Raw genomic sequence first — 18633 nt, forward strand, 5'->3', positions numbered from 1 at the left:
TCACGTGTCGGACCGGCACACCCAGTGCGCTGTCTGTCTCGGCCCTGAGCACGCCGAGGCAACGCTCACTAAAGGCGGCTGCCTTTCATGTGACAGTATGCCTGTTGCAGTGCTCCGATCCAGCCATCTAAGCCGTGCAGGACTACTTCCGCTATGGCCAACCACGCATATTCCGCCGCCGGTCAAGCCGCCTCTGCACTGCACACCATGGCAATCCTCCAGGTGTTCCAGGCTAAGCTCCTCCGCGCTATGGATGAGTCAGGTCCTGATCCAGACGCCTTCAAGGACCTCCGCAGTGCTACGGATTTAGCGCTACGAGCCACTAAGACCACTGCTCAGGCCATCAGTCGCAACAAGGCCAGCCTGGTAGTTCTGGAGCACCACTTATGGCTTAACCTGACTGAGATCAGGGACGTGGATAGGACCGCCTTCCTCGACTCGCCAGTCTCCACGACAGGTCTCTTCGGCCCCTCCGTTAGCGGCTTTGCAGAGCGCTTCACTGAAGCGCAGTAGGCTTCCAGTGCGATGAAGCACTTCCTGCCAAAGCGTTCAAGTTCTGCTTCAAGAGCACGCCGCAGCCAGAAAAACCAGCGCTGCAGGTCTATCAGCCCCGCCCAACGGCTGAGACCGGCCATCGTTTTAAGCCAGCCAAACGGTACCTGCTCCCTAAGCGTCTGGGCCCCCGGCCGAAGCTCACGCTGGACCATGACCGTCAAGAAGCCGTCCTAACCGGCAGTAAGAGGGGTCTATGTCCCGCCGTGGCCAGACCACCCCCGAAGATCGCTCGAGTGCTTCTCACAGCCCCCTCTTCAGTTCAGATGGCTGGAGTTGTGTTAAATGCAGAACATGGGCCCGTCATATGTCACGCACCCCTGCACCCAAACGCTGTTTTAACAGTGACCCACACAGAGCACAAATCGAGCAAAATTTCTCACATAAACCCCTGTCAGGTCGGGCCCCCGAGTCTGGGCGTTCCACCGTCAGATATAATCCTACCTCTGGCTTATCGGGCTCTGGCTTGGCAGGCCATTCCCGGAGTGTCAGATTGGGTGATGAATATTGTAAAGCGCGGTTACTCGCTTCAATTCGCCCACAGACCGCGGCGCTTTCGCGCTATAATCCACACCTCGGTAAGGAGCACTATGGCTCATGCCCTCCGCTCCGAGGTGTCGTGTCTGCTAGCGAAAGGGGCTATCGAGATAGTTCCCGCATCACAAAGCGAGTCTGGGTTTTACAGCCGTTATTTTCTCTTTCCGAAGAAAGATGGCGGCTTGAGACCCATTTTAGATCTCAGACACCTGAACAAGGCCCTCATGGCACGGCCATTCAGGATGCTTACGACCAGACACATCCTAGTGCAAATTCGCCCAGGATTCAGTGGATCTAAAAGACGCTTACTTTCACATTTAAGTGAACCCCCATCACAGGCCATTCTTGAGATTCGCCTTCGAGGGGCAGACATATCAATACACAGTCCTACCATTTGGACTGGCTCTAGCGCCTCGTACATTCACGAAGTGCATGGATGCGGCTCTCTCCCCCCTGAGACAGCGGGGAATGCGTATCCTGAACTACCTCAACGACTGGCTCATTCTGACTTAGTCAGAGGCGGAGTCCCATACTCACAAAGCCTGGCTCCTCGGCCATCTAGAATGCCTCGGGCTCAGGGTAAACTTTTCCAAGAGTATGCTGTCCCCCAGCCAACGAATCACGTGCCCGGCTCGCCGCGTCGTTCAAAGAGGGCTCCAGTGTACCCCTCCAACAGTTTCAGAGGGTCTTGGGCCTTATGGCTTCGGCATCATCAGTACTCCAACTAGGCCTACTGCGTATGCGACCTCTTCAGCTGTGGCTAACACCTCAAGTACCAGCCCATGCGTGGCGCTCGGGCCTCGTAAACATCAGGTGGTCCAGCGTTGTATCAGAGCCCTGGCCTTCAGAGAGGAGGGTCGTCTCAACAGACGCTTCCAACTCCGGTTGGGGAGCCCTGTACGAGGGCAGGCCTGCCTCCGGCCTCTGGTCGAGCTTGGAGAAACGCCTACACATATCAACTGCCTCGAGATGAGAGCAGTTTTTCTAGCCCTAAAAACCTTCCTCCCATATCTGGTGGGACACCACGTCTTGGTCCGTACGGACAACATGTCGGTGGTCTCCTACATAAATCGCCAGGGCGGCCTCAGGTCTCGCAACCTGTTCGCCATAGCCACACATCTACTGTTATGGGCTCACGCCAACCTGCGCTCACTCAGGGCAGCTCACTTGCCAGGCACAATGAACATAGGAGCAGACATGCTATCTAGTCAAGTCAAGTCATCTTCATTTATATAGCGCTTTTAACAATGTAGATTGCTTCAAAGCAGCTTTACAGAGATAAGCGTATAATTTAAGGTAACAGAGATTGTTTTGGCTTTATAGCAGAGTTAAGTTATTTCCATCTAAAGTTAGTTTTGATTGATTTGCTTCCGTCGCAACGATCATTTGTTATTAAAGGGCCTATCTCAGGGCAACGTTCCCCCAGAGGAATGGTCGCTCCACCCCCGGATGGTTCACTTGTTGTGGAAAGTCTTCGGCAAGGCAGAGGTAGACCTCTTCGCCTCAGAAGACAACTGACATTGCCCAGTCTTCTTTTCGAAGAGCAGGGATGCGCTGGCCCACGAGTGGCCCAGTCTTCCCCTTTATGCGTTCCCTCCGGTCTCGATGCTCCCCCAGGCCATCGAAAGGATCAGGAACACCAAATGCGCAGTCCGTCTTGTAGCCCCCCTCTGGCGAACCCAGATTTGGTTCTCAGAGCTGATGCAGCTGTCTGCGACAGCTCCGTGGCCGATTCCGCTGAGGAGCGACCTCCTCACACAGGCAAACAGGACAATCTGGCACCCCCGTCCCGACTTGTGGGCCCTCCATGCATGGCCCCTCAACGGGTACCCCAGGACCTCCCAGAAGGTGTCCTAAATACCATTATGGAGGCTAGAGCTCCATCTACTAGGCAAAAACAACGCAAGAAGTGCTCAAAATACGAAGTTCAGGCATTGTTCAGAGTAGCATAAGCCCGATAAGGGAGGATTAAAGGAAAAGGAAAAGGAATTAAAGGATTAAAGGAATTTTTTTTATGAGGTTAAGTGCTCACGGAAGAGATAGGTTTTCAGTTGTCTTCTGAATGTTGTCAGGGATTCTGCAGTCCGGATGAGGGTGGGGAGATCATGGAACCATGAATGAGAATGTTCTGGAAAGTGATTTTGTGGCTCTCTGTGATGGAACCACGAGCCATCGCTCGTTGACCGATCTTAGGGTTCTGGTAGGGATGTAGACTCGTAGGAGTGAGTGAAAGTAGGGGGGAGCTGAGCCTGTGATAGATCTGTAAGCAAGCGTCAATGCCTTGAACTTGATGCGAGCAGCGAGATGTAGCCAGTGCAGAGAGATGAACAGAGGAGTGACGTGGGCCCTCTTGGGCTCGTTGAAGACGAGACGAGCTGCAGCGTTCTGAATCATTTGTAGAGGTTTAGTTGCACATGATGGAAGTTCAGCCAGAAGAGCATTGTAGTAGTCAAGCCTAGAAATGACCAGGGCCTGGATGAGAAGTTGTGTTGCATGCTCAGTTAGGAAAGGCCTGATCTTCCTGATGTTGTGCAGTGCAAACCTGCATGATCGAGCTGTCTTTGAAATGTGGTCTGTGAAGGTCAGCTGGTCATCCAATATTACTCCAAGATTTCTGACCAACCTTGATTGGGTGATTGATGATGAATCTAGCTGGATAGTGAAGTTGTGCTGTAGAGACGGATTGGCAGGGAGGACGAGAAGCTCATTCTTTGCCAGGTTGAGCTGCGGGTGATGTTCCTTCATCCATGACGAGATGTCCTCCAGATAACTTGAGATCCGTGGAGCTATTGTGGGATCATCTGGTTGAAATGAGGAAGAGCTGTGTGTCATCAGCATAGCAATGGTAAGAGAAACCATGTGCCTGTATGATGTGTCCCAGTGATGTGAAGATGGAGAAGAGGAGGGGTCCAAGAACTGAACCCTGAGGAACCCCTGTGGTCAGCTGATGTTTCTTTGGATACCTCGCCTCTCCATGCGACCCTGAAGGACCTACCTGTGAGATAGGACTCAAACCAGTGGAGTGAAGTTCCTGTGATGCCCAGTGATGAGAGGGTGGACATAAGGATCTGATGATTCACAGTGTCGAAGGCAGCGGACAGATCCAGGAGAATGAGAAATGAAGATCCGTAGGTCTTCTGTGACCGACAGTAATGCAGTCTCGGTTGAATGCCCTTTCTTGAAGCCGGATTGGTTGACATCCAGCTGGTTGTTCAGAGACAAGAAGGATGTTACTTGGTTGAAAACAGCTCGTTCAAGTGTTTTCGCAATGAATGGTAGGAGAGAGATAGGTCTGTAAGTCTCTACAAATGATGTGTTTAATGATGTTTTTCTAAGCAGTGGAGTTACCCGAGCCTGCTTGAATGCAGTAGGGAAAAGGGATGAGTTGATGTGTGTGAGTGCTGGTAGAAGTGTGGGAGAGATGGCTTGTAGAAGGTGTGAGGGGATGGGGTCTAGAGGGCAGGTGGTAGGATGACTGGAGAGGATAAGTTTAGATACTTCTTCATCGGTTAGTGGAGAGAAGGAGGAGAGAAGGTTATTGGCTGTGGGAGAGGTTGGTCTGGGTTCTTGTGTGTGTGGAGCTGAGAACTGACTGCTGATAGTTGTTGTTTTGTTGGTGAAGAATTTTACATTTTACATTTTTTACATTACATTTTAATCACAATTAATATAATCAATTTGGGATTTCATATAGACATGGGCTCATTTTTGGCTGCTGATAACTCAAAAAAGCTGGAAAATGTTTTCCAATAAAGTAAATAAGACTTGTTTTATCCGTATAACTTTATAACTCAACAAAAAAACTGAATTATGTAATCTAACACACAAATATGGGTTAAATGAATTGCCTGTGTCATTGTTAGCCGGAATGATACTGTTAGACGGAAGGACATTCTGCAATATTTTTCAGGATTACCATAAAAACCATCCTCAGTATCATTTTTTTTTTCCAACACTCAAACTTGAAACCAAGTAAGAGACACTGACAAGTTTTTAATGATTTAAAAATCTATCAAATTTACAGTAAATCTGTAAAATTATAATGCTTCAAAAACAATGGCCAAGGGTATAGTCCAACACATTATACAGCTAAAACACTTGGGCTTATTGCAAATGAGTGTGAAATTTCGATTAATATTTCAAGGTTGCTTGTTACTGATACATTATCATTCCACTGAGTCATCACTATAATACCTTGCTCTCTTTTGTCCAAGATACTCAGCCCTAGCTTCTGCATCTGTGTTTATCCTGGCTCTGAACCGTCTCTGCCTCTCTTTATTAGACAGAGGCATCTGGAAGGACAGAATTGACCTTAAAACACCTGAAGCTATACTGAAGCTTTAATAAAATGTTGATATATTGATAAAAATGATTATATTATTCATGATTTCACCATTAACATTACAAAATTCATTTCAATGATAATGACCCATGTGACTCATTGAATCCTATGAAATCAAGATGAATGACAGCAAAAATATGGCAAAAAACATACAATTATGTAAATAATGTTAATGTTAATAATATAACTATAACAACTATGACTAAAAGTTTACAAATGTTAATTAAAAACTAGATTATTATGCATATGTCGTTCTGGATAACGGATGACACGTCCTGGCTAACAGAGGTTTTCTGTTATCCAAGAATGATATGTTGTTATCCAGGAATGACAAAACAAATCTTTTTTCTTTATAATCAGGCACTAACTTAACCACCTATTGAAAACTACAACTATCATCACTTAAGGTGATCTTTTAGATCAAATAGATTGTCTTTTAATATAAAAACATTATAAATGTTATCCAAAGGGACACATGATATTGCTACAAAGTGCACCAGTGACCGAAAATGTTATGGTGCTCCTTCAGGGTCTTCTTTTTGACACAATATTACATGACACATGACATACCAAAATGCATTATGGTCCAAAATGGTCACTGATGTCTGTTATCCAGGAATGACAAAAGTCTTTCTGTCATAAAAATGTAAATAAGCTTAGACTAGTATTATCTCTATATTTGAAAAGATCAATACAATTATGCCCAAATAGATTTTAAATACTTTTATTTATATATTTTTATTTTTGTCGTATTTTTGTATTCAGATTTTAAGGACTTTTGAGCTCAATAGTTCCTTAAAGATTAATTATTTAGAATGAATTCTCACAAAGAGGGGGAAGTTGAGTCACTTAATGAAATGCATTTAAAAATGTTTACATTTTTAATATTATGAATATGCTTTGGACACCAGAATTGACACGCCATGTCATTGACCCATATAATACATTTAAAAATAATAAATACATATAAATAAAATAATAATAATAATAATAATAAGGAATTTAAGTGAATAAAACTAAAAATAACTAGAATTTATTTAATTTATTGTAAAGGTGTCCATTTGAACTTTTTGCAAATATTATTTTATTTAAAAATGTACAGCATTTTAATCGTATGCACAATTACATGATTTTGCATTACATTTTGAAATACATGAATCACTTAAATAATATAAAAGATTTATTTATTTATTTCTAAATGGCTACATTTGATGAAAAAGTTGAGTAGTTTTCTCTGCACCGGCTCCTTGATTTCTTGATTGATCCAGATTCCAGAGCAATTTTAACACCCTTAAAGTATTTATTTGACTCGGTACCCAAACATGAATGTTTTTTAAATTAAATAACAGGTTCCTGTGCCAAGAATCTTTGGGGCAGCTGAGAAAGAAAACTTAATGGCCTAAGCTAAGGCATATTTTTGTTGTTGAAAATTGTAGCCAATTTATTTTCAATGCCAAAAATATATAAAACTAACATGGATATCTCAACGAATTTTAAACAAAATTTTTTTTTTTTTACAATATTTTACGGACATGCTAATGTGTGTGTGTGTATATATATATATATATATATATATATATATATATATATATATATATATATATATATATATTATCGATTTAAATAGTATTTTTTATATTTTATTATAAGCGGACAGAAACCGTCAGAAACCCCGTCTGATTTCCGCCCCGCATTAAATCCAGGAAGTGACGTAACAGAGTCTTCGTGCCCGCGCCTCACGAGCATGGCTGCTTACAGGAGATTCGGGATTGGAAGGAGTTTAGCTGTTCTTTTGACGAGATCGTGAGTCGTTCATGCGTTCATACTTCGATTTTTACTATACGTTTCTATGTCAGTGAGGAGTTATAAGTGATGTCTTTCAGATTGTTTAGAGTCGGGTGAAGCGTTTGAGTTTTTAAGAGTTTCATAATATTTTGAGTGTCACTGACAAGGTCTTGAGTGACGCAGATGCAGGGTTCTTATTGGAGTATTAATGCCATGACTATTCATAAGACTAAACATATTGTTATCTCCACTGTTATTCACCTTTGGTTTTATATATATATATATACTTTTCTATACGAATTTATGGCATAGTTAATGCAAAAGCTAGTTACTTAAATACTCTAGTTACAAAAAATTACCACGGTGACCATAACTGCTATCAAAATATATATTTTCCAAAAACACCGTAATAACGAGACCTTCTTCAAACGTAGAACCTTGCTCTCATGCTAAGTTACCATAGTTTTATTCTACTTACTATAACTGTTGTAATTTGTCAGAAACTGTCTCTACCATTAACAACAAAAACAAAACAACAATAATATATTATATTATATTATACTATATTAATATGGTATCACACAATACTAATATTATATAATAATGTTATGCTAATATAACATTACAATAATAATTTTCGAGAGGGCACTTTATATGTTATTGTTGATGTTAGTAACTTAAGGCATATCAGGGAAATGTAGAAATCTGTAGAGTTGCTGTTGAAGTATAATAATCCGGTGATTTGCTGTGCTCAAAGGCATCATGTGTGCAGTCACCGTGGAGCAGGACTCAACAGACCCTCTCTTCACAAAGTGGGCAGAAAGCAGATTCCACCGCAAACAAACACTATGTTTAGTAAGTATTACCAATATTCAGGTTTGCACGTTATATTAAAGTGTTTGGTTGGAATGGATCATAACGCTTCTTTCATCTCATCAGTCAGAAACATGTTTATTCAGACCCAAGACACTCCAAACCCAAACAGCCTGAAGTTTCTCCCTGGTCGCATGGTGATGGAGTCAGGGACTATGGATTTCGCTGGACCCAGAGAGGCTTATTGTTCACCCTTGGCAAGGTGGAGTTTGTATTTTTACCCAGTCTAAACACTTTTTGCACTGTATTTTATTTTCTGGAGACGAAGCTAATTGCTTATGCAATGCACTATCAATCATGATTCATAGTAATATAAAACATTATATTATATTATATTATATTATAAATAATTAATTATGCAAATATTATTAATTTCCATAGCAATAAAGTTATCCATCATATGGGCCTATTTTATTGGCCTTTATTATGACATTAGTTCGAAAGTTTGTGCCATGATGCTAGGATATTGTATGTTGTGGTTTAGTGGCCCAAATCCAAATAATTTATTCTTAAAGGGATAGTTCAGGATTTTAGACATGAATCTCTATAGCTTCCCCATAAGCAGTGTGGTGCATTGACCATGACTTACCCCCGACAGCGTCCTGTGAGCCGAGCTCCGGTCCAGTTTTGGTCAAGATGAAATTAGTCCGGCAAGTTTGCTGGGGTCACGGCAATAAAGCTTTTTTCTTCTCAAATCAATATGTGTTCAAAAGAGTGATATATTTGCATCACAAAACCGCTGTCTATGGAGAGGTCAGACCTCGTAATGGCTTGGCACTATTTTCTCCCCCGTCATATCACTGCGCGCTGCCGCTACCTACAGCCAGCTGGGAGCCGCGCACGTGTCACTTTGTTTACAGCTCGTAAAGAGAACGATAACATGTCTGACTACAGCAGCGACGATGACAACATTGACTTCGACACACAGCCAAAAGGATATCTTTTGGGATATCAAAAGGATAGCTTCTTTATCTTCGCCAGTTTGGAGTTCACATTGAAGCCCAGAGCAATGAGCCAAAGTCGCCTCAGAGCAACATCTGCCACAGGAAATCTTTGAAATGTGTGAGGAGAAAGCGCCACATCTTTGTTTGTACAGTCCGGATAGTCACAATTCCGCACCATTTTCTACAAAGCTTGTACAAACTGATCGCTCTTGGTGAGTAGCTATGTTAGCTCGTTCGTGTAGCTGTTCTGAGCACGTAAACACTGCTGTAAACACTGCCGAACAACTGAAAAAGTGGTGTGCGCCTGCGCAACTCGCAGCTGGCTGTAGATAGCGGCAGCGCGCAGTGTTATGACAGGGGAGAAAATAGTGCCAAGCCATTACGAGGTCTGACCTCTCCATAGACAACGTTTTAGTGACGCAAATATATCACTCTTTTGAACACATATTGATTTGAGAAGAAAAAAGCTTTATTGCCGTGACCCCAGCAAACTTGCCGGACTAATTTCATCTTGACCAAAACTGGACCGGAGCTCGGCTCACAGGACGCTGTCGGGGGTAAGTCATGGTCAATGCACCACACTGCTTATGGGGAAGCTATAGAGATTCATGTCTAAAATCCTGAACTATCCCTTTAACTCTGTTATTCTGGGCTGCGTTTCCCGATAACGTTGTCTCTTAGCGCAAATTCCTCCCTCAGATATCAGACCGATTATTAACAGATATACCATGGGCTGTTTAAATACTCGATTCTGATTGGCTGGAAGGTGTGCAGTAAAACCGTTTAATGCACAGGTAGTTCCAGTCAGTTTGATTACAGTTCGAAATTAATCCGCTACATTGGTAACCATAGTAACACAGATACACTTGCAAGCAGAGTGAGAGACGCATATGAAAACGTTTAGGTAGGCTTAAGCAACGAGGGGACTGTAGCTGCTAGACTTTAAAGAAGAGATCGACGCACACAGGTAACGTTAACTCGTGCACGCATCTCTCTCTCTCTCTCTCTCTCTCTCTCTCTGTTCCTTCTCCTTCAGTTCTCTGTCTCTCTCTTTTAATAATGAATTTAAATAAATGTGAATTCATTCAAATAAAAGCAATCCGATGGCTCTACTTTATTTAAAGCGGACGGAGTGCAAGAACTGACGAGCCTAAACTTAAGAAATAACCGTCATTTTTACACGTCTGTTAAAAAATTACACTGTAAACATCAGTTACAGCTTTAACTTATTTTTAACTTGGCAAATAACCAAGGTATAAGCGGGATAATCCACGGCTAGCCATGCATTAAAGAATTTTAATGCACTTCGTAGAGGCAACCACCCTCCGCTTCGCGTCGGGTGGTTCTTCGCCTCTACGTCGTGCATTAAAATTCTTTAATGCATGGCTAGCCGTGGATTATCCCTTACATATATTTTAAATAAGTGGCAAGAAGAGTGGCATATGTGCAAGAATAATAAGTTGTGTGCAACTCATCCGGAAATTAAAACCAGGACTTTTCTCAATTTTAAAACTAGACTTGATCAGGTGGTCTACACCCGATGTCGTATAGGTCACACAAGTTTGACCCATGCTTTTTTACTTAAAGGTGAAGACCCAACATTATGTATGTTTTGTAGGATTCCTTTAACTGTCAAACATATTTTATTAGATTGTCCTGGACTTAACACAAGTAGAATGCTTTTTTATGAAGTTATTTCAGTTAAGGACATTTTTAATGAGATTATACCTGAAAAGGTTTTTTTTATCATATTTTAACTTAAAATATATTGTATGATATGACTTGCTGGTTATCTTTGTTCTGTTTTTATTGTATTTATATGATATTTGTGTTTTTGTAATTTAATTTTTGCCATGAAGAAAGCTCTGATTGCTGACATGGCATTAAATAAAAAAGATGATGATGATGTTGTCTATTAGCGCGCTACGAAGACTCTTAAGGTGCAACTTAACTAAAGATATACCATTCCCTGAACCATACCTTAGGAAGCTGCTTAAGATAAACCTTCTTACGTGCGACGTTACCCGGCGCTGTCCGTGGCGACGGTGCTGAATTGGTTGATATCGATGGCTCGAGAATCAATTATTCTCTCGTGCAGGGGCTGTTTATGTGAGAAAGCGGTGTTCTTTATAAAAGAAGTACTTCAGAAATAGTTGAAATTGCATTTATTAGGACTCATGGGATATTATAAAAAATAATCCAAACTATAATAGCCTATAATAGCCTAGCCTACATATTTTTCACATTTTTTACGTGCTTTCTTCTCTTTCCCATTTTTGTTCGCTGAGGTGGAGCTGCGATGAAATATTGTTCTTGTAAACACTTCCCAGCATTTCAGTAATAAAAGTGTACATCTTACGTACGGTGCTCGGCAGTGATCAAAAAGGATTAAACAGTGAATTTTGAATCTCTGCTTGTAAACTCAGAGATGTGGATTCAGACCGCAATTAAATTACCACACGACCTGTTTGTCAAAAAACAGTAGGTACTAATTTGGCCAGGGATTTTTACGCGGGTTGGGTGAGAAAAAACACTGATATTATGGATTCGGACGGCACTAAAATCACCGACTCACCCCTGTAAATGTTTAAAATACCATACAAGCCCATGAGAAACAATATTAGCGTCCGAATAGGACTTAACTGACAGTAGCCTATGCTTTCACTGGCCTTTAAAAGAGCGTTTTAATTAAATTAATAATATAATATATAGAATAATATAATTAAAAATCTAACAGCAATCAATGTAATGACAATTTTATTCTTTGCATGAAAACACTTGAATTAGCCTAATTGAACACTGTCTGGGTGTATTAAAACTTCAGAATTATATTCATATAGACCTGCAACAGTGATAAGGTAAAGCTAAGAGTGGTCCAGACCAACCTTACGAACGTATGACTTACAGAAGATATACTTAACTAAGAACGTTTCGGGAAACACGTATTAACGATAAGGTAATCTTTAATCAAAATAACTTCCCCCACACTCTTTCAGCGACATCGCATGATGATGCGTTTACTGGCGTGAGGGCGGGACAACCTGTCACTCACATGAGATGCACCAATAGCAAACCACAACCATCCAATCAATTCCCCGTGAACAAAATCCCCAAAAAGTCGAGACAAAGTCCCGCCCTACATTTGTTCTTATTCAAGAAACCAGTTCACTCCGATCTATGTCACAGTAGGGCAGAAAAGAAGAACGCAACTTTCATGCTGACTTTAAACCCCTTAAAAAAATATACATTTTCTGAAGTGAAATAAATTCATTATTTTGAATTCGAGACTCAATTAAATTAAAATCGATTAAAAGACACTCCAAAAACTGTTATGCATGGGACATCAAGGCAGTTTCAAGTGAACAGAAACATAGGTGAACGTGATTTCACCAAGTGCAACGTTCCAGGATCAACATCTTTCCTGATCCTGAAACAACATTCCAATCGACCAATCAGATTTGAGGGACATGTTTACAGTTTATGTCAGGGTTAGGTGCTTCTACATCAGTGTTATTCACCTATCATTTCCCTCTGATTTCAGGGGTAAGTTATGGGTAGGGGTAGGTTACGGGTAGGGACATGGACTAAATATTCAGGCAGAATTGTTATTCCAGGATCAACAAAATAAGTTGATCCAGAAAACATGTCTTACTTGACAAAATCACAGAGACCCAGAAACAGGATGCATACCATTTTTGTGTGAAATTATAATGGGCTTTTCCTTAATGGAGAAAAGATGATGCTTCTGGGGGAAAAAAAACATAAATATAATTATCATCAATGATAATATTGATGCTTGACTTTGCAAACACCACTAATGATTGATAACTGATTTATCAGGACGCCTATTTGAGTGATCTGTGTCAGACTGTTGGCTTTATTTTATGTGTGGTATTCCAAAAAAATGCTTACAAATCCAGAAATGTTTTTGTGAGAATGTTCCTGTGCATTTTGCTGAACTGTGTTTCTATCAGAACCTGAAGGGAGTCCTGCCTGTACTGATGCTGTTTTCATTCCTCAGACAGTTGTTCAGAATTGAAGGAGTCAAGAGTGTCTTCTTCGGCCCTGACTTCATAACCATTACTAAGGTAAACCACCAGCCCTGTTGAACACATTTTAATTGAATTTATTATATTTATTTTAATTGAACTTTTAAGCATTGAGCATGACATCTCTTTTTTTCATTCAGGCTGATGGCGAAACGCAGTGGAAGGTGCTCAAACCAGACGTCTTCGCTACCATCATGGACTTCTTCACCTCTGGACTTCCTGTTGTCAATGAAGCCGATGCTCCACATGCCGACACAGGTTGAACATTACGTTCTCTTCTTTTCTTCTCATGCTTGTTATCTTGACATCATCACTGAATTCAAGATCTTCACACATGTTGTACACGTCGTACTCCTGCAGCTCCTTCGGAGGATGATGACGAGGTGGTGGCCATGATTAAAGAACTACTGGACACACGCATAAGGTACTACAGTACATTTCTGTACTTTTGATATTAGATTCAATGCAGCCTTCAAATTCAATTCAGTTCAAGTTTATTTTTATAGCGCAATTCACAATACATATTGTTTCAAAGCAGCTTTACAGAAAATGCTTTTTACAGTGTTACAATTACGAAAGTATTCAGTCATCAGCCAGAGATGAGTGTATCAAAGTTATATCCATATGGCAGCAATATACAGCTAAAATACACTGCCAGACCAAAATAAAGAAGAAAAAAATACACTATTTGGATTTAAATAGGCAAATGCTTAAGAGTCTATGATTGGATCATTATTGCAGTGATTATTATGTTTCTACCATGTTATATTTTTGCGAACAATTCTTCTAATCCTAATTGATGGAGTGTGTAGCTTTTCATTTCTTAAACATTCATGTAGGAAGACACATCATGGCCATTCCAGGATGATAATGTGCAGATTCATCAGGCTCAGATTGTGAAAGAATGGTTGTGAGGATCATGAAGAATCATTTTCACACATGAATCGGCTCCTCTGAGTCCAGATCTTAAACTCATTGAAAGTCTTTGGGATGTGCTGGAGGAGACTTTACAGAGAGCTGGACTCTTGCATTGTCAATACAAGATCTTGACCAAAAAACTGATGCACGTCTTCATGGAAATAACATCACAACATTTATTTCCATCAGGAGTTTTTAATTTTGACATGCTATATTTTTTTAAACATTTTAAATTGTACTCAAATTTCACAAGTTTTTTTTAACTGTATTTTTTTAACTAAATGCAGCTTTGGTGAGCATAAAAGACTTTCAAAAACATTAAGAAAGTAACACTTTAGTTTAGGGTCCAATATCATAATATTAGCTAGTTGCTTACTAGCATGCATATTACTAGGATATTGGTTGTGTATTAGTACTTTTAGTTTATTAGTACTAGTGAGAATTGAACCTTAATTTAAAGTGTGACCAAAAATCATACAAACCCCAAACCTTTGAATGTCAGTGTAATAATTCTGAACCGTTTCATTCTAAATAGTACATTTGGACTCTACAGGAATTAACTAAATGTATTGCTGTGATCAACACTTATGTTTAATCACAGAAGTCGTAAGAATAATAATGTTGTTCTTAATTCAGGAACTTTCTTTCCTCTATCTGCATGTCGTTCCTCAGGCCCACAGTGCAGGAGGACGGCGGGGACGTGTTGTATCATGGTTTTGAGGACGGTATAGTGAAGCTGAAGCTGCAGGGTTCCTGCACTAGCTGTCCCAGCTCCATCATCACGCTGAAGAGTGGCATCCAGAACATGCTGCAGTTCTATGTCCCCGAGGTGGAGGGAGTTGAGCAGGTGAGGAGTTACGGACCATTCTCAACACGTTTTCTTAAAGGGGGGGTAAAATGGTGTTTCATGTATTCAGAGTTGTTTACAGTGTTAAAGAGATGGATTCTCATGCTTAACATGGCCAAAGTTTTTTAAAAATATTTTGGACGAATAACGGAGAATTTCTGTGCCGAAAATCTTACTTCCGGGTTGGTACAAGTTTCGGCTGGTTTTTTTTCGACCGTGGATCTAATGACGTAGACCAGAGTGGAACTCCTTTTATGAGCATTTCTCCCGGAAAAGCTCGCCCGCGCACACGTCGACTAGAGGAGAGCGAGACCGCGCACCTCAACGCGCTTCAACAGGAAATCATCGGCAGTGCTGCATAGTGTCTCCAAAGTGTGTTTTTGGATGTGAGGGAAAGCTTCCCAAAGAACCCAGCGTTAGGAACAGTGGATGCTGTTTGTTCCCTGCATTTCGACGATGAATGTTTTACAGATCGACGGATTCTCTCTATGGCTCTGGCTTCGCCCACACGGCCCGCCTCCAGACGCTCGGTTTTTTCCGGAAAGACTCGGTACAGCCTATCCTTTCTGTTATAAATATAATAAAACTAAAGACTTTTTGGAGATATGAAGGATGCAATACTACTCTATAGGTACTCAAGATTAACAGGAGATTGAGTGAAAATGAGCATTTCACCCCCCCTTTAAAGTGCCCCTATTATGCTATTTTAAAGGTTCTAATGTTGTTTTGGAGGTCTCCTACAATAGGTTTACATGCATTAAAGGTCAAAAAAGCACTTGATTTTCTCATAATATACACTGCTGCATCAGCTCCTTTCTCACAGTGTCTGAAATGGTTTGATAAAGGATTCAGTCTCTCTGAACCCCTTCTTTCCGAGAGCTGCTCTGCTCTGATTGGTTAGACGGCCCAGTCTGTTGTGATTGGTCTACCATTTACAGCACATGTCGGAAACGTCCAGATCTTCCTCAGCTTGTAGAGTAATACAAACCGTAACAATGGTGTCGTTATTCACGGGCAGCCAATGAAGACCATTTGCTGGCATTATGCAAATTTGTTACAAACCTACGTAGGTTCATGCAGGAAGTGAGACTGGAATTACTGACGACTCGTTTCAGGCAGTTCAGAATCGATTCTTTCTTTTGGGAGACAATAACTCCATTTATCGTGCACTTTGCAGACCTTTTCCATTCACAAACAGCTATGTAACACCGCATGAAAGGCTATATCTGAAAAAGCATAATATGAGCACTTTAAAACAAAAAGATGCGCTCTATGAATTCCTTCACACCAAGTGTCAAAACTCACCCAGCAATATGTTCCAGTGTTTCTCAGCTAATCTGCTGTCCCTTTACTCTTCAGGTGAAAGAAGAGGATGTGGAGGTTGAAAAGGGTGTCCTCTGATGTCATTCCTTTCTCCATAATAAATTACCCAGCACCCTTTCCCTTCAGTGTCCAATCATGTAGAAGGAGCTTTGAGTTTACTAGAGACAGTTACTCCACTGTAAGGACAAATCTGTGTGTCCTCACACTCCTTCAAACACATATATTAGCTACAGACATATTAAGGTGTGCAGGGTTTTTACCCTACATGTTTAGACAGTGTTTGGTCGGGGCTGTGACAGGTTTTGGGTTGGTCACCCATAATATTTTATAGATTGTCTCTCAATGCACTGGTTAAAATAAAAATCAGAATTTTGTGTATATGTGAACAAAATACATACATTATAATACACGTGTAGATATTGTTATAAGAAATCTACTGGTTTCATGCTAAATGGATTCTATATGTATTTTATCATGGTTTCATTATTTAATAGAGATTCAGTTTCATAGAATAATACGCTATGAATGAAAAAATAAGAAATGCATTTCATTCACCGTTAGCTGTTGTGCTCTTTTGTCAGTGGTGTCGAACCACGATTAAAGATGAATTGCTTGTATTATTTCTTATTTGCCATTCAGATAAAAGCATCTGATAAATATAAATGTAAATTATGTTCATATTAAAAAACTACATTTTCAAAGGCATTTTGATTACGGTCTATTAAAATCACCCTTCAAAATTTTTAATATATTCATAGATAAAATGTTACATGTAGAAACTATTTGGTCTGTGGCTACCCTGTTATAGAGGATCAAATTTGTAAATATTAAAAAATAAAGAAATAAAGAATGATAAATAAATGTTGAGCCAAGTTCTGGTTTTGGCTTCTGATTGGTCGAACTATGATGTGAAACCCACATCACTGCTGCTCCCATAGGGGATTGTTATTTCTGTTGCATAGCAACATTCTGATAGGAGGGTGACACTTCATGAATTTGCTTATTAAAAGAATGCTTGAACAGAAATGTGTGTGTACTTGATATTTGTATTATTTAGTATAGTTTTATATTTGCCTTAATTGTATTTGTAGCATAATTGTATGTTAAAATATGTATGTAGAAAAAAGAAAATAGACATTATCTTGTAGTAGTACACAGGCGTTTTATCTTTTTCTGAACCCCAAATCTTTTTGAGGAGGCCAATAACTATGAAACATGATAGTAATCGATTTTTTATTTATTTCCTTATTTGTCTTCCTATGCCTGAAAAAGAGTAGATTTGACATTTTGAAAAAAGTCATCGTATCCAAATAATAATAAAAATATTTATTATAAAAGTTCACTGCAATAATTGCTAGAGTTTCCAATTTTATATAATACTACAGGTCCAATTATATATTTGGATTATGAACCGAGATGACCAGAAGAAGATGAATACATAAGGACAGGTATGTTGTTGTTGCAGTCCTCACCTGCAAGGGGGCGCTAGAGAACTACACAAACTGCTGAAATAATCCTCTGCTCATTCAGGGATTGACTGAGTCCAATCACCATCGGGGTTATTGACATTTGTATCCTTGTTCTGCACCCATAAGCAAATCACACGGGGAAGGTCTATAATCAGGTTTTGAGTTTAATTTCATGTTTTGTATGGTGGTTTCAAATCCCTCATACATTCAAATAGTCTAATTTTTGTCAATTCTGTCCTCTAAAATAAAATTATGTTATCATATTTTTGGTATGGCTGTATTGTGAACACAATAAAACCACACTGGCACATGCCTACATTCATACAAGAGACAACTATCTAATGAAAGTAGATTTTAATGAAAAGGAAAAACTATTCTCTTTCTTTTTTTATTTTAGAGTATTTTATTATTTGTGTATATGTGTTATATCGTATGATGATCGTGCACTGCTTGAGTGATGACACGGACACGAGCATTTTCACATGGCAGCTTTACTGACTCATTCACTATCCAGATGACACTGAGTTGTTCTGCGCATGTACAATACAACAGGGATACAATATATACATATATGTATATAATAATTAATGCTATTAATTTATCCAAATTTCTTCATTCAAAATTGTTAGTTTTTTTACATTTTTGATGTTTCATAAATTGAGTTTGATGATTGTTTTACTGTTTAAACGGCTGTTTAATGGCAACTTACCTCACATGCCAATATGTGCTAAATTAACTTTATCTGGTTGTGCATGCCCTAAAACAGGGGAAATGTTCAATAGCTTGTAATTTATAATAAATTGTACTTTATTCCTGTAATGCAACACTGAATTTTCAGCATCATTATTCCAGTCTTCACTCTTCAGTGTCACATGATCCTTCAGAAATTATTCTAATATGGTGATTTGCTGTTCAAGAAACATTTATTATTATTATTATAAATGTAAAAAATAATAATAATAATTGTTGAATATTTCATATTTAGGCACATTTT

The 18633-nt window shown here is 39.9% G+C and overlaps 1 protein-coding gene across 1 annotated transcript; it reads left to right on the top strand.

Moving 5' to 3' along the window:
* Positions 1-7122: 7122 nt before the first annotated feature.
* Positions 7123-17196, top strand: nfu1 (NFU1 iron-sulfur cluster scaffold homolog). Its single transcript, XM_079896465.1, has 8 exons — positions 7123-7234; positions 7974-8071; positions 8156-8291; positions 13055-13121; positions 13223-13340; positions 13443-13506; positions 14673-14847; positions 16207-17196. Exons 1-8 carry the CDS (start codon positions 7176-7178, stop codon positions 16246-16248), a joined length of 759 nt encoding a protein of 252 aa, XP_079752591.1. The 5' UTR covers positions 7123-7175; the 3' UTR covers positions 16249-17196.
* Positions 17197-18633: the final 1437 nt, after the last annotated feature.

Source organism: Squalius cephalus (genome assembly GCF_949319135.1).
Source record: "Squalius cephalus genome assembly, chromosome: 16".
Lineage (NCBI taxonomy): Eukaryota > Metazoa > Chordata > Actinopteri > Cypriniformes > Leuciscidae > Squalius > Squalius cephalus.